Source organism: Danio rerio, chromosome 7, assembly GCF_052040795.2.
Source record: "Danio rerio strain M-AB ecotype USA chromosome 7, GRCz13ab, whole genome shotgun sequence".
In the NCBI taxonomy this organism is placed as follows: Eukaryota; Metazoa; Chordata; class Actinopteri; order Cypriniformes; family Danionidae; genus Danio; species Danio rerio.
Genome location: NC_141027.1, coordinates 76405001 through 76430000, shown reverse-complemented (window position 1 = coordinate 76430000; position 25000 = coordinate 76405001). Strand labels below are relative to the sequence as shown.

Below are 25000 nucleotides of genomic sequence, written 5' to 3'. Positions count from 1 at the left end.
GAATTCAGCTTGTTTAAAAGGATTGATAACAAGGATTTATGACACTTTGTCTAACAATTGCACTTCTGCCTGGTTAGGACTTAAAGATGTTTGGGAGAAGGATATTGGTCAAACTATTGAAGAAAATGACTGGGAAATTGTATGTGATAATATATACCCGAAGTGTACATCTCTTGGGATCCATGAGCTTAATTTTAAATTTTTTTAACAGGATCTACTTAACTCCAATACGTATTAAGAAAATGTTTGCCAATGCCACAGACCTGTGTTTCAAATGTAAAAAAGATAAAGGTACATTCATTCATAGTTTTTGGGACTGTGGCAAAATTTTGCCATTTTGGAAGAAAATAAAGTACTGGAAAATATTCTCAAGCTAAATTTTGACATGACCCCAGCTTTGTACTTATTGAATCTTAATGCAAATAATCTGTTTGAAAAAGATGCATTCCAGTTATTTATTGTATTGGTATATTTAGCTAAAAAATGTATTTTGCTACTCTGGTCTGCATCACAAGCTCCATCTTTTAAAATGTGGATATCACAGATTGCTACATGGCTACCATTAGAAAAACTTACCTATGACAAACATAAAAAATCTGATAGATTTTGGTCAATTTGGTCTCCCCTTTGGGAGTACATAAAAGAGCTCTCTTAAATTAACACAACATCCTTGACATTCATTTACATTTTTTTGTTATAACCTACTCTAAGATGATGTAATTGTACTTTTAATTATTTTTCACCTATATATTTTATTTTTTTATTTTTTACATTAATTTCTCTTTTACTTTCACTCTCAAGACTGTACATTCTCTTTATGCTACAACATTTTGATGTTAATGTTTTGTGAATATGGGCATACAATAAAAAATAAATAAATAAACATTCACACATTCATGCTTCACTTTTTTCATTCTTCACTAAAAAGAAGGTGATAAAAAGACATTTGAAACACCCGGAAGCTGTTTACATTGTTAAAGATGAATATGAAAATGTTTGCTGTGTTCTTTCCTCTTAATTAAACAAACAAGCTAACAAAAACAGCTCTTACAGGGAGAGTTCACTCAAAAATTTAAATGTACTCACAGTTTACCCTCCCTAAAGTGGCTTTATGAGTTTCCTAATACTTTTAAACACTAAGTGAAGTTTATTTATAAACTGATTTCAAAAGGAGCACGCGCTTATGATTGATAACACCAGGGGTCCGTTCTTCGTACCTCGCTTAAATGATCTAAGATTTTTTGGCAGATCCTGGATCTTTTAATCTTGATAACTGATCTCTCGCTAATTTGGTTCTTCAAACGAGTTCGTGAATTAGATTAGAATGTCTGGATAAACTGATCTGAGATCGCTGCGTGTGTTGTGAAGGACAGATCTATCGATCCTCGAAATCATGATCAGCAATGCAACGATTGGCTGACGGCACAGCAGTGTAATGACATCATCTGATTAATATTCAATTATCCATGTGAGCAAAATTACATCAAATTAGCAGTAAATGGTTTGTTAAATATGACACGCAATAACCTTCCACAGTTGTTGTGAGCTGCAGGCTTTACGCTTTCATGTGTCAAGAGTATTCATCATGTATTTTAATGCAAATCAGTGTATTTAGTTCTACATTTAGAAAAGATTTTCTTTATTATAGTAGCCGTTTTTTAATCGGTGTAAAGAATAACTGGTTGTTTAAAAAAAGCGTTTTCATATTGGTAAAGGCGTCTGCAACTTTTGTGAAGCATCAAATCACCGTCATATTAACTATCAAAACATGTTCATGACTGCATAAATGTATTATTGCTTTAAAAAAAGTCACATATTTTGCATTTCTATTATACACAATTTGTACTAAAGCGATCTAAAAAGTTAATATCAATAAGTTTTCTCTTTGCACCACCAGGTGGCAGTCTTTGTACTTTCATTTCGAGGGTGCAGATTGTGTAAGTTTTATTAATATGTATAACTTAATTTATATTATTAATGACTATAACTTTATATATATATATAGTTTAAAATATGTACCATTTTCCCAAGTGTATAACTACTACTGTAAGAAAATCAGAATTGGGAACATACTTTCTCTATTACCTTTGCTTATACTGAGCCGATCTAATCCTGTTTATATGAATTGAACCTGCTCCCGATCAGGTTTGATCTACCAGAACTGTTGCTATGACAACAACTCTCGGATCAGCTTTGAAGAACGAAACGATCCTGGATCGTGTCAAATCGTCAATATCCAAATCCAGCTAACTGAGTAATCCACGTACGAAGAACGGACCCCTGGTCCACATTAGCTAACACTGATTTACCAATCAGACGACTCCTTAACCATTATAAATAACCACAGTATCTTATTTCAGCCATCTTCGTCTTGAAGAATTCCCCCTTCCACCCCTACTCCTCCCATTTCCTTGTCAAGGCATGGAGGTCTAGTGGTTAGCACCACGGCCACACATCTAAAATGTCACTGGCTCGGACACTACCTGGCCAGGTTGGCGATTCTGTCCGGAGTTGGCATGTTCTCCTTGTGTTTTCACCGGGCTCTTATGTAACATAAGTAAATTGACAAATCTAAATTGACAGCATAGACACTTCACAGCATTATAATCTACTTCCAACATTATCAAGCTGGGGAGTTCTCGAGACCTACCTGAACTCGGACTTCCCTCTTGCCCTGCAAAGGGGATGTATTCTTCCTCAATACATCCTAGTTGTTTAACGTCATGTCCGAAATCCATAAAGTGTCTTATACTGCCGAATAGGGCTGCACTATTAATCAAAAAAAGATCACGATCTCGATTCAACCCTACACACGATCTTAATTCAGTGTCAAATGGCCTTAAAAGTGTCACATGCTGTATCTATAAGGTATAATTCACCCAGTAATCTAATTTCTGTCTCATATAATGATTTATTTGCCGTCGCAAAATCACACGTGAGCTGACCACGAGCTGCCGAGAATACACGCGTAATGTTGAATATAAAGCAATATCTGATTTTACCAGTGAAAACAAATGGTCTAATAATGCTGACAATGACAAACACATGTCTTAACCATAATAATTCAACTTTATAGTTATGAATAGTTGTATTCTGATGTCATCATTTTACTTTGAATTAACAAACAGGTCATATTGAAAGTGTGTTCAAGTCCACCATAATGAATGTACAAAATTTAGCAATTTAAGCAACAGTCGAGCTACACATAGGCTTAATATTATTAGTGTAACACGGGGAGTGGCACTGACAACAGATGTTTGGATCCACGTGCAGGTTTAGTCAGTGGTCGGGCAAGCAATGGTCAACACAGGTGCAAACAGATATATGAAGACAGTCCAGAATTGTAGTCGAAGTACATTTGAATTTTACATTTCGTCATTTAGCCGACGCTTTTATCCAAAGCGACTTACAAATGAGGACAAGGAAGCAATTTGCACAACTATAAGAGCACCAATGAATAAGTGCTGTAGACAAGTTTCAGGTATGTAAAGTCTAAGAAGGAAAGTATTAGTAAATTTTTTTTGGGGGGTACAGTTAGTGGTATATCCAGAGAGGCAATTGCAGATTAGAAGGAAAGTGGAGACTAAATAGTTGAGTTTTTAGTCGTTTCTTGAAAACAGCGAGTGACTCTGCCGTTCTGATGCAGTTAGGGAGTTCATTCCACCAACTGGGCAGACTGAATGCGAGAGTTCGGGAAAGTGATTTCTTCCCTCTTTGGGATGGAACCACGAGGCGACGTTCATTCACAGAACGTAAGTTTCTGGAGGGCACATAGATCTGCAGAAGTGAGAGCAGATAAGAAGGAGCAAAGCCAGAAATCGCTTTGTAAGCAAACATCAGAGCTTTGAATTTGATGCGAGCAGCAACTGGCAGCCAGTGCAAACGGATGAGCAGCGGAGTGACATGTGCTCGTTTAGGTTCATTGAAGACCACTCATGCTGCTGCGTTCTGAAGAGCTGAAGAGGCTTGATAGAGTTAGCTGGAAGCCCCGCTAGCAAAGAGTTGCAGTAATCCAGTTTGGAGAGAACAAGAGCTTGAACAAGGAGTTGAGCTGCATGTTCAGATAAGAAGGGTCGGATCTTTCTGATGTTATAGAGTGCGAATCTGCACGATCGAGCAGTTCTAGAGATGTGGTCAGAGAAGTTTAGTTGGTCATCAATCGTTACTCCAAGAAATAACAGGCGAGAGGTCAGAAGGCAGGAGGCAGATAGAGACAAAAGGTAAACAAGGCTAAGGTCAAAACACGGAAGAACAAGACTAGGAAAACGTGTTGTAGTACTATTTTACAGATAACAAGACTCAGCAATGGTGTTTGTGCAGTATTTATGGTCCTTGAGCAGCTTCAGCTGTGCGAGTGTAATCAGTGGAGACTTGGAGCAGGTGTGTGTGTGTGGCATGACTGAATATGTAGTCCATTTACAAGCAGATTTGTAGTTCTATGAGTGTGAATGTTTTCCAGTGACCTCTGGTGGTTAGAGATCGCTGGTGATCATGACAATTAGTGTTGTTTTACCATATCATCACTTTAGAGTTATAAGGTTCTATCTGACATTTTAGCCAAAATTTAGTTATTGACAAATTCTTATTAAATGACAACGTATTGTTTACATTTTAAGTCTTTAGAAAACAAATGTTGCACACATACTGTTTGCTATATGGATTGCAAAATCTTTGAAGCTCAATATCTCAAAATCATTCTGAACGCAGAGAGAACCTTAATATTCCATGGTGATGATATGTTTGAGAATTAACAATAACAATAGCCTTCTCATATTAACCTTTATTTTACATCTAAAGAATCGTGAGAAAAAATCGTGATCTTGATTTTAAGCAAAAAAAAAAAATAAAAAATCGTGATTCACATTTTAGCCAGAATCGTGCAGCCCTACTGCCGATAATCTGGCTAATAATACTGACCCCAAAATGGTTTAAAAAAAAATCAAAAAATGCTTTTATTCTGGCCGAAATAAAACAAATAAGACTTTCTACAGAAGAAAAAAATATTACAGAAATTACTGTGAAAAATTCCTTGCTCTGTTAAACATCGTTTAGGAAATGTATATATATAAAAAAAGGAGGGCTAATCATTTTGACTTCAACTGTATGTGTGTGTGTGTGTGTGTGTGTGTGTGTGTGTGTGTGTGTGTGTGTGTTTGTGCGTGTGTGCGTGTGTCACTTCTCCACATGTACTGTTATCAGCTGCCATCAGGCGTCTGTATGAGCAAGATAATTCGCATTCAAAGCTTAACTTCAGCCTCCGCTTCTCTCCAGACCTTTTTTTATTTGACATATATTTTTTTTATCGTCATCATTCATCGATTTCCTCAGCGGTCCCTCCTTCTTTTTTTTCTCCTCATCTTTAAATTGTCTCTCCGCCCCTCTTCTATTCTCTGCTCTGCTGTGTTTTTGGGAGATGCAGCAGGTCTGAATGATGCTCGATCTGTCCGTCTGTCCTGCGCGGCGGTCAGACCATGACCTGACTCAGACAGCATGATGAACCTGGAGGGACTGGAGATGATTGCCGTCCTGGTTGTAGTCGTGGTCTTTGTTAAGGTTTTGGAGCAGTTCGGGCTTTTAGAGTCAGGCTATGATGGTAAGAAGCTTTTGTTGTGCTTGTTTGGGGTTTTGTTTTGCTCTCGAATGCATTTATGTACAGTAGATGAACTTTGAGAACTGAGACTGAGCAATGATCTAGCGCTTTCCAACGATTGATGGCATCCAAAATAAAAGTTTGCATCTGCATAATGTGTGTTTACCCACTGAGTATTAATATTGTAGAGTGTTTAAATAATGTTTGACTAGATATTTTTCAAGATACTAGTACTAAGCTTAAAGTGACATTTAAAGACTTTACTAGGGTAATTAGGCATGTCATGGTATAACAGTGGTTTGTTCTGAAAAAAATGTTTAAGGGGGCTAATTTCATTGACCTTAAAATAGTTTAAAGAGGGTCACTGTATATTTGGTCATTGGATTTTTATTTTAGAAACAGATATTGAAAAACGAATCTGAGCCGTTTTTTGATTTTTGGAATCTGCCACTATGCTGACACTAAGACATCTGTAGCTCCGCCCTCTTTTTAAAAGAGCACAGTCTCATTTGAATTTAAAGCGACAGTCACCAAAACAGCACAATTAGGATCAAATCATAAAAGCGTCAGTTTCAAAGGATTATAAAACATTCTGTATGTGGTGTTTTGAGCTGAAACTTCACATTAGAGATCTGCGCGGGACTAAATTTTGAATCCCGCTCCCGCCCGCACCCGCCAGGTTTTAGCCGGAACCCGACCGCTCCCGCTTATATTAAGCACTTGATGTCCCGCTGCCCGACCCGCCCCGTTAACTATCCGCCGCGCCCGATCCCGCTAAAGGGGGATATACAAGCTGTCTGTATAAACACACACACGCACAGCACCAAGCACCAAGCACACACACACAGACAAAGCTTTCTCTCTCATTCGCGCGCGCGCGCCCTCTAACACACACTCATAAGCACTAAGCACAAACACAGGCAAAGCTCTCTATCTCTCATTCGCGTGCGCGCGCGCGCACACACACACACACACACACACACACACACACACACACACACATCTCTCATTCGCGCGTGCGCATACATACACACACACACTGCAACAAACAAGCTAAACACAGCATCGCGCTATTTCATTTACACACATACTGTACATACGCGTGCTCACTCGGGAGTCGGGAGCGATATTGCCAGACAGCCCGCTCCCGTCCCAAATTAAACCCGTTACCGACCGCTCCCGTGATTTACTCGGTAATTTATACCCGCGCCGTAGAAATCTGGTCGGGTCCTGCGGCGCCCGTGGGAATGCAGACCTCTACTTCACATACACACTCTAGAGCAGGGGTTCTCAACTGGTTTGGCCATGGGACCCACATTTTTACATGGTCATCAAGCCGCGACCCAAAATTTTAGGAACTATAATACAATTTTAGGAATGACAATTAATTTGTAATTATTTGTTAACATACACAAGTAGTAACAGATAAATCATAAGACATTCACCGAGACTTACAAATAAACAATATTTTATTGCTGTCATTTAACAACAAATGGATCAAATTATAGAAATATTACAGAGTAAAAATAACAAATACTTTAAACAGTGGTTAGGGTAAGGTAATGTTCAGTTACCATGAACTAAACTGAACTGTTAATAAAACATGTTGTCTGGTTTCTAAATGTCGTTTTAATTTAGATGGTTACATGCTCTCCTATGAGAGCACCTCACTACATATGACACTGAGGCTTTAACTCTTTTTTTTTTTTGTCGTCAATATATGTAAATCTATACTTTACATATTCGGGGTCGTACTTTCGCTTCTACATATTTTTTGCAATAATTAAATGAAATTTCACATGTCAAACGGTAGGGTTGTCACGCACGAATTACAAAATAAAAGTCCGGTATAAGTAAATTAAGTAAAAATAAGCAAACTAAGTAACAAATTTAACTTTTGTTGTTGTTTTTTTGACCACACACTCTGCGACTCACTGAAAATGTTCCTGTGACCCACTTTTGGGTCGCGACCCACCAGTTGAGAAACACTGCTCTATAGAGGACATCAGAGACTTATTTTACATCTTGTAAAAAGGGGAATAACAGGTCCCCTTTAAATTCTACAAGCATAAAAATGCATTTGGAGTACTGGGCAGGAGTGTATTGAGCAGGTGCGTGTGTGTAATCAGTGTGAAAGAAAACGTCTACAGACCAGCAGCCAGACTGCTGGCCTTCTTTCTGTACTGGATGTTACAGTTAAAATCAGAATAATTCGCCCCCCTCTATACCCCCCCCCCCCTAATTTCTATTTAATGGAAATAAGATTATTTCAACACATTTCTAATCGTAATAGTTTTAATAAAACATTTCCAATAACTGATTTCTTTCATCTTTGCCAAGATGACAGTAAATAATATTTGACTCGATGTTTTTCAAGATACTAGTATTCATTTTAAATTGACATTTAAACGCTTAATTAGGTTAATTAGGCAAGTTAGGTTAAATGCATAATGATGGTTTGTTTTGTAGACAAACAAAATAAGATATATAGCTTAAGGGGGCTAATATTATTGACCTTAAAATGTTTTATAAAAATAGATTTTATTCTATCCAAAATAAAACAAATAGGACGTTCTCCAGAAGAAAAAAAAATATTATAGGAAATATTCTTTGCTCTGTTAAACATCATTTGGGAAATATCTGATGAAGAAAAACAGAAGGGCTAATAATTTTGACTTCAACTGTATATACAACATTCATTGTGACTGAAAATGACACTAATATCCGATATATCTAATATTGCGAATGGTTATAGTATAGATGTAAATCAGTGAGACTTTTGTAGGGATTTGTTTGTGAAAGCACCTGCAGTAATATTCTGCAGACACATGGTGGCAATACAGCCATGTCATTTTGTGAGGGTTTGTTCAAATCGATATTTAAAGTGAGAGTGCACCCAAATAATAATAATAATAATAATAAAAATAATAATAATAAAAAAATAATAATAATAACAATAATAAGATATAATAAACTAATAAAATAATAATAATAATAAAAATAATAATAATAATTAAAAATGAATAAAATAATATTAATAATAATAATAACAAAAATAATAATGATAAAATAATAATAAAAATGTAATAAACTAATAAAAAATTATTATTATTATAAAATAATTATAAAAATATAATAAAATAATAAAATAATAATAATAATGACATAATAATGATAATTAAAAATGAATAAAATAATAATAACAACAACAACAACAACAATTATAAAATAATAATAAAATGTAATAAAATAAAAAAAATAATTATTATGAAATAATTATAAAAATATAATAAACTAATAAAATAATAATAATAAAATAATAATAATAATAATAATAATAATAATAATAATAATAAATAAAATAATAATAAAAAATAATAAAAAGTAATAATAATAAAAAAAATCCTCTTGTAAGAGGTTGTAAGCTTTTATGAAATTCTGTTGAACACAAAAATAAAAACATCAGCCGTTGACTTCCATTTATAAATATATGGGTTCCTTCTATGGATTTCAAAGGCTTATCATTTTACTTGCATCATTCTTTAGATTATCTGCCTTTGTGTTTAACAGACGAAGAAGCTCAAACATGTTTTGAACAAGTGGAGAATGACTAAATGATGAAAGAATGTTTAATTTTTGGGGAGAACTATCCCCTTAATACACCTGAAGACTCTACATAATTATGGCAGTCACTCATTTCTTATTTCCATTATGTCCTTAAATATGAATGAAAGCTGCAAAATAATGATCCCATTGAGGGAAACAGATGGAAGATAATGATGCATATTTAATGTGTTAGCACAAGCTACAATTGAATAGCATAAAATCCACTGCAATAAACAGTATATTTATACATTAGTCCAGTTTTAATCTTCTCTATTGAAAGTACATCATGTTATACTTAAAAATTTCATTTAGCAACTAATATATAGTTTTTTAATGGACTAAATGCTTCTTCTTATTGTATGGTTCTTTTTATTGTACAAAAACACACTTTTACACCCTGTTTTATTATATCTTCCTCAGACTCAGACTCAACTTTATAATCCCGTTTAGGGAAACTAAAATTGCAGCAAGGTGCCGTAACACAGGCGAAGTTCCATGTACACAATAATACAATATTACCACACAACATACCATACATCACTACCAAATAGACACCATTATAAAAGAATTACTAACTCTATTTGTCCTGCAAATAGGAATTCTAAAACAACGTCCTGAAGGCAACAGCTGAAACATGGCATCCGCTGCGTAAAACAAAATGCTGGATAAGTTGGCGGTTCATTCCACTGTGGCGACCCTTAATTAATAAAGCGACTAAGCCGAAAAAGAAAATGAATGAATGAAAAAATAAACATGTATATGGGGTGGCACATTGGCTCAAGTCACCAAACATCAAGAAGGTCACTGGTTCATGTCCCAGCTGGGTCAGTTGGCATTACTGTATGGAGTTTGCATGTTCTCCTCGTGTTGGTGTGGGTTTCTTCCGGGTGCACCGGTTTCCCCCACAGTCTAAAGGCATGCGCTATAGGTGAATTGAAGAAACTAAATTGGAGTCCATGTGAATGTAGGAGTGTGTGTGGGTGTTTCCCAGTACTGGGTTGCAGCTGAAAAGGCATCCGCTGTGTAAAACATATGGTGGATAAGTTGGTGGTTCATTTCACCGTGGCGACCCCTGATTTATAAAGGTAATGAGATTAATGAGTAGTAAATACTAAATATTTACTGTGTGTGTTGGTGTGTGTGTGTGTACCTTGTATTTTCTACATTGTGGGAACCAAATGTCCCCACAAGAATAGCAATACCAGTAAATTCTGACCTTGAGGGGATTTATTTCAATATTTTTTGGTCCCCAAGAGAAAGTGGCTCATTAATCATACAGAATGAAGACTTTTGAAAATAAAATGCTGATTGTTTTCTTAGACATTTGGGTTTAGATAGAAAATACAGTTTCTACAGTATAAAATCATTACATCTATGAGAAGTCCTCATAAAGACAGCTGTATGTGTGTGTTTACGTGTGTGCGCGTGTTAATGTGGGCGCAGGTGTGTGTTTTAGTCCGGTTTGGATGCTGTGACTGAAACCAAATGAAAGCGAGGAAACTAAAATGAGAAAAAAATAATCCTGTAAACAGAAGGACGTCTAGCTTCACACACCGAGCAGATGCACGGCTATGGACATTTGCTTCTATCGTTCAGATTTTGAGTGTTTAATCAGTGTAAGGTTGATTTGATTTTGGCCATATGAGGTCATTCCATGCACTTAAATGTAAATTAACATTTTGATTTTATTTTTGTCCTTTCTGATCTCTTCAGCAATGGTTTTACCCTCAGGTTGATCCTGAATGGCTGTCTTTTCCATTAGTATACTTGTAATGAAGTGAACATGTTAATTTAATACCCCTCAGGCCATCTGTGATGTACAGTAGGTGACTTTTTTGCAGTACAATATTAATTTGTAACTGAAACGGTGGTCCTTGATGACTTATTAAATGTAAGTCAATGATTATCGACACAAAAAACACATTTAAGCCAAACAGAATTAATACCCGTGGCTCCACTGTAAGGGTATTAAGATGCAAATTGATTGGTCTGAGTAAGAAACTGAACTATATTTACAACATTATTACAAAAAAATAAAACAGTTCAAGCCAAAAATTGCTTTAATGTATTAGTTGCATGAGAGAAAGTGATATAACAGTAAATTTTCATTATTAGTGAACTTTCCGTGACACATAATTTAGTGGAAATGGGCAGATAATTAGTATGAAATATATATATATATATATATATATATATATATATATATATATATATATATATATATATATATATATATAATTTTTTTTGATCTACGGTAGGCTTGCCATGTTGTTTTTTGCGATGTAAATAATGTTCACCTCAAGTAGCATAACTTAACACAACATAACATAGCATAACAAACACAACGTAACACAACATAACAGCATAACAAACATAGCATAACATAACTACAAAGCATAACAATCAACATAACATAGCATAACAAGCACAACATAACACATCATAGCAAAGCAAACATAACTACATAGCATAACAATCAACATAACATCACAAACACTACATAACATAGCAAAACAAACAAAACAGCATAGCATAACAAACATAACAAATATATAACAAACATATCATAGCATAAAAAGGCATAACAGTATAAAATAACAATATAGCGCAACAAACATAACAACATAGCATAACAAACATAATATAACATAACATAACATAGCATAACAAACAGAACATAACATAGCATAATAAAGCATACATAACATAACATAGCATACCAAACATCATAACAAAAATAACACAACATAACACAGCATAACATAATGTATCACAACAAACTTAACACAAAATAACATAACATATCATATCATAACAAACAGAACATACATAACATAGCATAACAAACATAATATAACACCACAACATAACATTACACAACATAGCATATCAAACATAACACAACATAAAATAACATAGCATAACAAACAACATAACATAACATAGCATAACAAACATATTATAACAAACATAACATAGCATATCAAACATAGCATACCAAATATTATAACAAACATAACACAACACACTATAACATAGCATACCAAGCATCAGAACATAACACAACAAAGCTTAACACAACATTTCATAACATGGTGTAGCGTAGCATACCAAACATCATAACATAACACAACATACACAACATAACATAGCATAGCATGGCATACTAAACATCATAACATAACACAACATAGCATAACAAACATATAACAAACATAACATAACATAGCATACCAAACATAATAACATAACAAAACACAACATAGCATAGCATAACACAACACAACATAACATAACAGCATAACATAACATAACATAGCATAGCATAGCATAGCATACCAAACATCATAACATAACACAACATAACATAACATAACATAGCATAACATAACATAACATAACATAACATAACATAACATAGCATGGCATACTAAACATCATAACATAACACAACATAACATAACACAACACAACACAACACAACATAACATAACACAACATAACATAGCATAGCATAGCAGAGCATGGCATACTAAACATCATAACATAACACAACATAGCATAACAAACATATAACAAACATAACATAACATAGCATACCAAACATAATAACATAACACAACATAGCATAGCATAACACAACATAACATAACAGCATAACATAGCATAGCATATTTTACCAAACATCATAACATAACACAACATAACATAACATAGCATAACATAACATAGCATAGCATAACATAGCATAGCATGGCATACTAAACATCATAACTTAACATAACACAACATAACATAGCATAGCAGAGCATGGCATACTAAACATCATAACATAACACAACATAGCATAACAAACATATAACAAACATAACATAACATAGCATACCAAACATAATAACATAACATAACACAACATAGCATAGCATAACACAACATAACATAACAGCATAACATAACATAGCATAGCATGGCATATTACACCAAACATCATAACATAACACAACATAACATAACATAGCATAACATAACATAACACATAGCATAACATAGCATAGCATGGCATACTAAACATCATAACATAACATAACACAACACAACATAACATAACACAACATAACATAACATAACATAACATAACATAACATAACATAACATAGCATAGCATGGCATACTAAACATCATAACATAACACAACATAACATAACAAACATATAACAAACATGACATAACATAGCATACCAAACATAATAACATAACACAACATAGCATAGCATAACACAACACAACATAACATAACAGCATAACATAGCATAGCATAGCATAGCATACCAAACATCATAACATAACATATCAACATAGCATAACACCATAACATACCAACATAACATAACATAACACAACATAACATGGCATAACACAACATAACACAACTTAACATAGCTTAATAAACATAACATAGAATAACAAAGCATAACAGCAAAAATAACAACATTGCATGACAAACATGACAACATAACACAACAAAACCAACATAACATAACACAACAACATAAAATCACAAAATATGTCCATCACTGACTTTTAAATACTAGTACTACTACTATTAATAATGGCTATGAATTATGAGATAATTTAATGTGACATTTAAGTTTGAATTAGCTTTAAATAACTAAAAATGTATATTAAATCCATGTATGATACACACCATCTGATTAATTTGCACTGCAAAACTTTTGAAAAGTGAAACTCCAGATGATCTGTTGCTCCAGATGAAGAGTCTCAAGCAGCAGTCACAAAACACACACTCATTATCCGTTGTCATTTAGACTGATAAAACGGTTTGATGTCTGGAAACGCTGCCATATGTCCAATTGTGTATTTCTCATTCTTTGTTTGCATTTCATTACTAGGGTTCACCTTTTCAAAGCTTTATTTTTTTCTGAAGACATGCTTTTCTGTTCTGCCCCGCACTTGGTTGTTGTTCTAAGAAAATTATAGTAATTTGATAGGTCGTTCGTCTTCAATCCGCAAAGTATTTTTTGACCAATTATTTTTCACAGGTGATGGAACATAAAAGCTCTTGACATTTAAAAGCTACCCATATATCTGCGCTGACAGCGCCACAATGAAATGCTGTGTAATTGTCTTCAAATGTTCCTGTCCTAGAAATGTCAGAAACGCAGTGTCCTAACCAGCAAGCAACATGAAAAGTTTCCAGCGACAGGTAATTTGTGTCAACAATAGATTCAAAGACAAGCGGAAAAAACTCTGTTAAATGTTAAAGTTGAAAAGGAGAGCCGTCAACAAATACGTTGCACCTTTGCATTTTTTCCCTCTTTGCTGGTAAAATAAAACAAAAACAACCGTAATGAATCTTAGTGGTCGAGTTTTAAAGGTCCTGCATGTAAGCTTTTGACTCTAAATCAGTGGTTCCCAAAGTGGCAGTTGCTTGGTAATTTCGCTTGGTGATTTGTGCCAGTCACATGATGTTAATGTGATAACGTTCAATACATACAATATAATAATGGTGAACCAGACAACCCAGGCTCATTCTGAAAACGTAGTCCCGTGGACGTTTCTGGAGACGGCCAAATATGTCCCGGGAGGTACGTATTTTTGCTTTTTTTTCTAAAGGTCTAAGGGAGAGTTAATCTCCTATTAAAACAATGTTATTGTAAAGGATGATAATTAAACTATACATTAACAAAAATAACTGTAAGCAAAAGAAAGGCGATGAAAAACATTCTGTGCGACAATAAAAAGATCATGTGCACACATCTGTTCAAAGAACAGTAAAAGCTCATCAAATTGTAAATTGGAAGCTTGGAGATTAGATCTTGAGGAGGATATTTCTACAGAGGACTGGATGAAGATGTGCGAGGAAGCTCAATCACTAACAATGAACACTCGTCTAAAACTGTTACAATATAAATGGTTGATCTATATAACTCCAGTTTTATTGCATAAATATAATGAAAATATTCCAGATACTTGCTTGAGATGTAGGGACCAAAAAGGAACGTTGTATCACTGTATATGGCAGGGGTCACCAAACTTGTTCCTGGAGGGCCGGTGTCCTGCAGATTTTAGCTCCAACCCTAATCAAACACACCTGAACAAGCTAATCAAGGTCTTACTAGGTATACTTATAACACCCAGGCAGGTGTGTTGAGGTAAGTTGGAGCTAAAACCTGAAGGGACACCGGCCCTCCAGGACCGAGATTGGTGACCCCTGGTATATGGGAATGTAAAGGAATACAGAACTTTTGGAAATGTATGAAAGAAATTATAGAAAATATTCTTGAGGTTTCTATACCAATGTCTCCTTTAATTTTTTTTTTTTTTTCATTTATATCCCAAGGAGATCAAGTTATAAAAAGTTGGAGCAAATGTTTTTGAATATATGTATTCTACAAGCGAAACGGCTTATTTTCTTTAAATTGGAAAAGTATATGTGCACCAACTATAGGTTGTTGGCTGAAAGAGATGGTGACAAACATGAAAATGGAAAAAATAACTTGTATGATAAGAAAAAGATATATAATTTTTGATAGAGTTTGGGGACCTTTTACGCTGTTTTTAAAAGGTGGTGGATTTGGAAATGTTTTACTAGAAGATTAGTAATAGAGGTGATGTTGTATTTTGATGTAAAATACTGAGAAGCCTTTTGTTTTTGGTTTGTTTGTTCATTTGTTTGTTTGTTGGTTTGTGTTGGAATTGACGCATGGAAATGTGTATGTACATGTTACTTAAAATATAATAAAAAGGAATTGGAAAAAAAAAAAAGAATGGTAAAAGCCAAAGCAGCTGCTCCTGCTTACAAAAAATCTCCAGCTCTTGAAAGTAGCAGGACTGTGCATGCATGAGCACTGCTTTTTTCCAGTCTATTTCAGAGAGAAACGATCGCACCAGTTGTGTTATCAAGCACCGTTGCTTCACGCAAGGAAACGGGACGCAAGAGCTTTTAAGCACCCGTGCATCACATCAGTTGTGCGTGTGACACTGTCATCAGTGAGTGAGGATCCCCTTGTGTCTCACCGTGTGCCCAATCATCCTCTCATTCGGTATTCACCTACTTTCTTTCATTCGCGTGAATACTTATCAATCGTGCTGCTTCTCAATTCTAAGATCACATTTTCGCCAATATTGACAAACGGTCTTAAACTAAAATCCTAATCTTTATTGACAAAGCAGCACTGGCAATTGAAAAATGATTTTCAACCAGCCAAAGTGGCTAGTGGAGGTGTCTATCTAACCCGCCACAAGTGAAATCTACCCGCATCTGGCGGGTGTTAATGGCAAGCCCTGGTCTTAAACATGAAATAATAGCAAACTATAAAAATACCTGGTGACACTTGATTTTTAAGATGTCCTTGTTTCACATGTGCTTATTTTTTTACACTATACATACTGTAATGTTAATTAAACAAGTAAAAATTATATAATTTGAACATATGAACATCATGTTGATTCCATATATACAAGTCCGGATTAAAAAACGTAACTTTATTAATATAATAACTGTATTTGTGAAAAAAATTAACATTTTGGTTGCCAATGCACATTATAATTGTATGCAAAAAGCAACTGCATTTTTAAAAGAGCCTATATGTGCGGGGAAAACATGCACCTGGCAACCCTGGTTGTGAGCGGAAACTGTAATTTCACTCTCAATTGTGCATTCAAGGGCCGCTCAGGTCAGACACGGTTCACAGGCTTTAATTGCTTACATTTAATGCTCTGTGCTTTTGGGGATTTAAGGATACGACGGGCTAATTTCACTCCCTCTAAATATTAGAAACCGACTCTGATTTGAATGTTACTGTGGATATTGTCGAATAAAGCAAGCAATTATAACCTACCTGAGGCACAACTGATTCAAACACCTTGATCAGACGGACAGTTGTAGCACATTTTGTACACTGTTTTAGTGAAGATCAGAAATATTTGTTTATATAGTGTATGAATGGGATGTTAAGGGAAGACAATGGGAACCTGTAGCTTATCTTTCATATTGACTTTATTCCTCAAAGTCGAACTGCGCCCGTTTTTTGCAAATGTTTTAGAATTTCTGATTTAGTTGCCCTTGGAAGAAATGACTAGCAATAATAGAAACAGAAAACACACTTACCACTTGCTCTACAAACAAGTGGGTTAATGAATATGCATAAAAAGTGGAATAATATAATATGAAAAGGTCAGTTTCAACATAAATGGCGCTATTTTGACGATCCATGCACAAAGTGCAAAGTGCAGGGCGCAAAAGCCATAAGGGCGTGTCGGAATCCACTTTTGCTATTTTAGTGTTAAAAAAATCCGCTTTGCGCCGTGGCGCTTGGTCTAAAAGGGTTAAGCTTATTTTCCTAATGAGTTATAGGTGTGTTTTGAGAATAAACCAACCAGAGTCTCATTCCCCATTCCCTTTAAGAGTCAGTTGCGTCGTGCCATAGTGCATTTGCTATTTACTTGACGGACTTGGTAAGTGGAAAAACTGAGCGTTTCACTAGCAAGAAAACAGTTAAACAGAGCATCTGCAGCACGAGAATGAGAGATGAGTCTCCGCATTATTTACTTTCACTTTCACTCTCCTGGATAGGGAAACTTCTTGTATGCACAGACATCCATTAGCCTCATTAATTTTGTTTGTTATGCGCAAAGATTTGTTTCAAAACTATTTGTAAATTCAGTTCTAATTTCCAGCAAACGAATAAATGAACAATAATAGCGAAGTGTGCTAAAAAAACTGAGTTATATCCTAATACACATGCTGTGCCCCATATGGTCTAAAACCTGACATGTGGGCAAATCTAAGCTTGTTTTTTATAAAACAAATATAAATATGCAGATAATAAATAATACTGCTAATAATAATAACATTATACAAAAGCAAATTGTTATGAGTAAACTGAAAAAGCCCCCTGAAATGAAGAAGGCATGAAAGTATTGTTTTTATATTTATGTAGGCTAGAAAATAATATGTTTTTCAATGTTTTAATCCTTTATATTTATATCCTATATATATATCCTTATTATATCCTATATATATGCTTAATATTTTAATAGTTTTTTATATGTAAAGATATTTGCATATTGCTGTTGCTACATCCTGTCTGTATTAAGCAATGTGTAAGCGAGACGTACAACTAGCGCGCTCTGCGCTGGACTTAAGACCCACTTTGTTCTGGTCTATAGAACAGTCTATTATAGTTTCTCATAAATAGCAACACGCCATTAACGCGCCTCAACACGCCTCCTTTTTTAGACCAGAATGCCTATGGGCGCACATATGAGCGCAAATACATTTGCTATTTAAACAGCGTGCTGCAAAACGTCAAAACAACTTTTGCGTTGGTTTCGGGCAAAGATCTTCAGCTCTAACTGGAAGTCTCGAGCCAAAAATATTCCAATGGCTGCGCCCGCCCGTAGAAGAGGGTCTGTCACATACAAAGAATGTTCAGATGGAGCCAAGTGCAAGTGATAGAATATTTATTGACACAGTCAAGATAATTGTAACAGAGAGTGCGGTGCTAGGGCTAGGAGAAACCAGAGCAGGGATCAGACGGGAAAACAGGGTCCAGTGGTAACTCCGCACGGCCCTGAGCACAGATAAATGAACACATAAGCACACGTAACGAACTGACAAGGAAACACAGAAAACGTTGCATATATATATAGGCGTGATAATTAGCTTCAGCTGGCGAACTAATCAAACCAACTGAGTGCTGTCATAACACGTGACCAAAACAAATACCAACTCGGGCTCATTGTGGAAACGTACCCACGCGGACGTTTCTGCGGACTGCGATTTACGTCCCGGGAGGTACGTATTCGATCGTTTTTTGTTTTCTCGGATCTGGGAGCCCCGCGCCGTTCTCGCGCGAAAAGCCGCCGGATCTGAAAAAAAAAAAAAGAAAGCAAAAGCCCTCGTCTTTGATTTCAACCGCGTTTTCGGATCCCGCTGCATTCTCGCCCTTATTTTTCGGATTCCGTTTTTCGTCTTACCTGATTTCCGGAACCTGCTGTTCCCCGGACTCGATCCCGGTCGTCGTCCACCGCTGCCGGCTCCAGCTCCTCCTCCGGGGCCTCTGCTCCGCCGACGCAACGCTGTGAGCTAAGCGGACAAACTGATTGGATCGGGAAAGCCCTCCACTCGGAGGCGAGCCGTCGGCCGGCGAGCGCGAAGAGGAGGGGCGGAGCGGCGCCACACCGCCCCGCAGCGTTCACTCGAAAAAAACCAAACGCGGCCTTTACGTACCTCCGGCCACGTAAATCGTGGTCTCCAGAAACGTTCGCGGGGCTACGTTTCCAGAATGAGCTTGGGTTGACAAATACATGTGGGCGACAAAAACAAAACAAACTCACATGATCAAACAGACACTCCAGAAGAGCGCACAAACCTGCAACCGTGACAGTGTCAGTATGTACACCGGGGAAAATAGGTATTGAACACGTCAACATTTTCCTCAGAAAAAATATTTCTGAAGGTGCTGTTGACTTGAAATTTTCCCCAGATGTTGGTAACAACCAAAGAAATCCATATATGCAAAGAAAATTAATCTAATTAGTTTAGTTGAAGTTATGTGTGATAAAATGAAGTGACACAGTTGGAAAAGTATTAAACAAGTGAAGAAAGATAGGTGTAGAAAGGCAGTGAATGCCTAGACTGCAACTGAAATCTCTCAGTAGCTCTTCAGCAACACTCCTCAGTCCCCCTCCTCAGTGTAAATGACAACCCAAGCTCATTCTGAAAACAAAGTCCCATGGACATTTCTGGAGACAGCGGAATACATCCTGGGAGGTACGTACGGCTGCATTTATTTTTTTCAAGCGAACGCTGCGGGCGGTGTGACGCTGTTCCCTTTCGCGCTTGCCGGCCGACCGCTTACCTCCTTGTGGAGGGCTTTCCCGCTGCAACCCCCGTTTGTCCACTCAGCTCACCGTGTAACGTCGGCAGGCTCGAGATGCAGAGAGGAGGAGTTGACCACGGCGATCGATTGGTTTCGAGTATGGGGAAGAGCAGTTCCAGCAATCAGGTAAGACAAAAACCGAATCCCAAAAATTAAGTGAACGAGTTTCATAACAGGGTGAGAACGCGGTGAAATCCGAAAACGCGGTAGAAAAAAAAAATCAGGGCTTTTCTTTTTTTGGACGGCTTTTGTAAACTGTTGCTCGGGTTTAGGGGAAGCGAGCGGGCGGGCGGGTCAATCGGTAAAATTGGTTGGGTTCAGGGAAAGAGGAGGGCGGTCAGCCGATTGGCCGGTTGCGCAGTCAATCATCCGGTCAGTCGGACAGCGGCCTCTGGCGGGTTGACGCGAGAACAACGCGGGCGCGAACCGCACTCGCGAGAGATGTTCAAGATGAGAAAAATCACACAACAGCGGCCTCTCGCGGAATTGCAAAAACAAAAATTGCAGCCGTACGTACCCGCCGGGACGTATTCCGTGGTCTCCAGAAACGTCCGCGGGACTACTTTCCACAATGAGCCTGGGTTGGTAAATGAATATCAGCTGCTTCAGTCTAACATCTACATTATCAGGAAGATGAAGATGAAACCAGGGTGGACTTTTCAGCTAGACAATGATCCAAAACACAGCCAAGGAAACTATCAGATGCTTTTAGAGAGAGAAAATCAAGCTGTAGAATGGCCCAGCCAATCACCTGACTTAAATCCAATAGAAAATAGAAATTAAAGATCAGATTTGATAGGTGAGACCCACAGAGCCATCAAAGATTTTTACACTGTTGAAGTCTGTGAAAAAAATAAATAAATCACACCTGAGCAAGTCTTCATTCTCCACATGGGAGGCGTCTTTAAGCTGACAGCACCAAAACAGCCTTATATATATTCTAGAGTTTACTAGTAAAGTTTGAACACCCACAGATTTCCCCAAATCATTTATCAAGTAAAAACATCAATTATCATGTCTACACAGATGCACTCCTCAACAAAATCCCTCAGATCATCCAGGAATGATTTATTATTTCCGAATAGTTGTTGTGTTCCTTTCTAAAAACATTTTAATGTCATGTTCTCTTCCAGCATCGTGCATCTATACTTTCATAGTCTGAATTCCTCCCTTCATTCATTTTCCTTCGGCTTAGTTCTTTATTTATCAGGGGTTGCCACAGCGGATTGAACCGCCAACTATTCTGGCATATGTTTTATGCAGCGGATGCCCTTCCAGCCGCAACCCAGTACTGGAAAACACTCATATATTCTCACATTCATACTCTCACCAATACACTATGGGCAATTTTGTTTCCCAATTCACTTATACTGCATGTCTATGGACTGTTGGGGAAACCAGAACACCCGGAGGAAACCCATGTCAACATGGGGAGAACATGCAGTCTCCACACAGAAATGCCAATTGACACTGCTGGGACTCAAACCAGCGACCGTCTTGCTGTGAGGCGACAGTGCTAACATCTGAGCCACCATGCCGCCCTTCCTCCCTATAATATTCATCATAAATTATGTGTCCTCCTATTTTCGTCAGCACATGTTTTCATCCTCAAACAAGTATATTGTTGAAGCGTGAGCTCAACCGTGTGTTGTGAAAGTGAACGTGAGTGAATCAGGACAGGTTTTCCTCACATAACCCTCCACTGGACACACAGGCCAAGCTTGATAAGAGTCCCGCCGGACGGACCGCAAAATAAAAATGTGTAATCTCTGGCCACAATCGATTTCATAAGCAGCCCAAATCGAAGAACAAAAAGCGTTCACATCTGAGACACATCCTAAGCTGGACAGAGATAAGATATGGACCACGCTGAGGGCTCTCCATCAACACTCGCTGACATTTCACATCACCTTTAGGATGTCACAAGAAAGACGACACAGAAACTGCCTTATCGCCATCAGTGGAGCAATTCTTCTGTCTGTAGTTTCATTTTAGGTTGTATGAGTGCACTGTAGAAAGTGGTTAGTTGACATTAGGTTAAGTCGGAAGGCCATTTTAAACAAGTTGATATGATTCTTCAGGGTCCTAATGAAAAGTCTAACTTACTTTGGTTTCATTTTTCAATGGTACCGTGAATTAGCCATTTTTACCCTGTCAAAAACACCTGTCTACCGTGACCATTTTGATGTCTTTATGTGCTACCGAATAGATGGTAATCCCTTCTTGAGGAGTTGTTTCCACATTATAGTGATAAAATGTGAGATTGCACCTGGCCGCCTCCCGTCATTGCGGATTATGTATCATTCCTTGACACTGCAGCCTGCCATTATCACAACCGAAGCTCATTCTGGAAACGTAGCCCCGCGGACGTTCCTGGAGACCGCGATTTACGGACGCGTACGGACGCGTTTAGTTTTTTTCGAGCGAACGCTGCGGGGCGCTCCTCCTCTTCACACTCGCCGGCCGACGGCTCGCCTCCAAGTGGAGGGCTTTCCCGATGCAACCAGTTTGTCCACTTAGCTCACAGCGTTGCGTCGGCGGAGCGGAGGAGGAGGAGCCGGCCGCGGGGACGACAACCGGGATCGAGTCCGGGGAACAGCGGTTCCAGAAATCAGGTAAAACAAAAAACAGAATCCGAAAAATAAGGGCGAGAACAACGCGGGCGCGAACGGCGCGCGCTCCCAAGAGGCGCCCGAGACGCGAAAAAGCGCGCACAGCGGCCTCTCGCGGATCCGCGAAAACAAAAAACGCTCGAATACGTACCTCCCGGGACGTAGCTCGCGGTCCGCAGAAACGTCCCTGGGGCTACGTTTCCACAATGAGCCCGGGTTACATTATCAATGTAAATGCATTCAAACAGACATATATATATATATATATATATATATAAATTTGCTGCAATTGTAAAAAAAAGATGCAGAATTTTGCAACATTTGCTTGATTTTGCGTTAAATTCAGCGATCTCGGAATCGCTAAATCCTGTATATATATATATATATATATATATATATATATATATATATATATATATATATATATATATATACAGTTGAAGTCAGAATTATTAGCCCTCTTTTGATTTTTTTTTTCTTTTTAAAATATTTTCAAAATTATTTTCAACAGGAATATTTGGAATATTTGACAGTATGTCAGTAAGCAGTAAAAACAAAAATATTTTAAGGTCAAAATTATTAGCCCTTTTAAGCTATTTATTTTATCGATAGTTAAGTAATTAACCTAGTTAAGCCTTTAAATGTCACTTTAAGCTGTACAGAAGTGTCTTGAAAAATATCTAGTCAAATGTTATTTATTGTCATCATGACAGATCAAATAAATCAGTTATTAGAGATGAGTTATTAAAACTATTATGTTTAGAAATGTGTTGAAAAAAATCTGCTCTCCGTTAAACAGAAATTGGGGGAAAAATAAACAGAAAGTGGGGTGAATAATTCAGGAGGGCTAATAATTCTGACTGTATATATAAATACAAAAATATAAAATGTTTTGCACACACAATCAAGCTTTTGCACACTCTTTCTGGGATATTCCATAAAAATAATCAATTGCGCTTTTGCCTTTACCGAAGCTTGGATTCTGTGCAAGGGCACCTGTAAGTCTGTTTGCAAAAAAAAGGTGGGGGAAAGGGGGGAGTCCATAGTTTGCTTGTAGGCAGGCACATGTGAAGAAGTGGCTGGTTACATATTATGGCACACACATACTCTTTTAAAGAGTTTTCTTTTTTCAACTTGTCTGAACTAAAACTAAACAAAAAACAATCAGATGTTATCTATTAAAATGGCTTCAAATACAGTTGAAGTCTGCATTATTTTCCTTTTTCAATATTTCCCAGTGATGTTTAACAGAGCAAGGATTTTTTTCACAGTATTTCCTATAATATTTTTCCTTCAGGAGAAAGTTTTTATTTCAGCTACAATAAAAGCAGTTGTTTTTTTACATTTAAAAGTCAATATTATTAGCCCCTTTAAGCTACTGTATATATATTTTTAGATAGTCTACATAACAAACCATCAGTATACAATGACTTTTCCAAGTACCCTAATTAACCTTGTTAAACCTTAAAGCTGAACACTGGTATCTTGAAAAATATCTAGTCAAATATTATGTACTGCCATCACGGCAAAGGAAATCAGTTAGTAGAAATGAGTTATTAAAACTATTATGATTATAAAATTTCTTTCCGGTCGTCCTTCTGATTGGGGAGGAAAATATAGAGGAGGGCTAATAATTTGGACTTTAACAGTATGTGCATAATTCCAAAAAAATTAGGTTAACCTAACAGTTCCAAGTTATAACAGGTTTATTCACGTTCTTTAAGTGGCTACTCTGTCATTTTTACAGTGCAACTGATGTCTTGTTGCTTGCTATTGCATTTTGTTTAAGCTTCTGCACCAAGCCGACGGCTTGCTTAATATTACAGATGATCCCCGAAGGCTAGTTTCATAGTTTTATTAAAACCAAGCTATTATAGGCAGATGGAGGGGGGGAAAACACAATGAGCAAAATTAAAAATGGCTCGAGGCGTAATCCGAATAATTACGCGAGCCTCATTAATAACCTTACACTTAATTATTTGTTCCAAAAAGGGAATCAAATAATTTGGTAGGAGACCTTTAAAGCAGTTAGAATTAACTCTGATCATGTGAGAAATGGGAGTGTTTATGATTGATGCCTTATAATGAATGTGCATCTTCTTAAAGGGACAGTTCACCCAAAAAAAAAAAAATGGCCATAGTGAAAGTAAACTTTCTTGAATTGTTTTCTTCTGTTGAACACAAAATGTGATATTGTGAAGAATGTTGGGGGAAAGGCTGCCCTTATATTACATTTAAATGCTAACAAAAACCCTATGGCTGTTTAACATTCTTCAGAATATCTT

The 25000-nt window shown here is 36.8% G+C and overlaps 1 protein-coding gene across 6 annotated transcripts in view; it reads left to right on the top strand.

Annotated features, from left to right (window-relative positions):
- Positions 1–25000, top strand: part of kcnip4a (potassium voltage-gated channel interacting protein 4a) — a 313734-nt gene that overhangs the window by 198037 nt on the left and 90697 nt on the right. The window contains exon 1 of one of the 6 annotated variants that reach the window (XM_087262461.1): positions 5136–5593. The exons of the other annotated variants lie outside the window; for them this stretch is intronic. Coding sequence (XP_087118587.1) covers positions 5491–5593 — 103 coding nt within the window. The 5' untranslated portion in view covers positions 5136–5490. Of the gene's footprint in view, positions 1–5135; positions 5594–25000 lie in introns of those variants that run through there. 6 annotated transcript variants of the gene reach the window in all.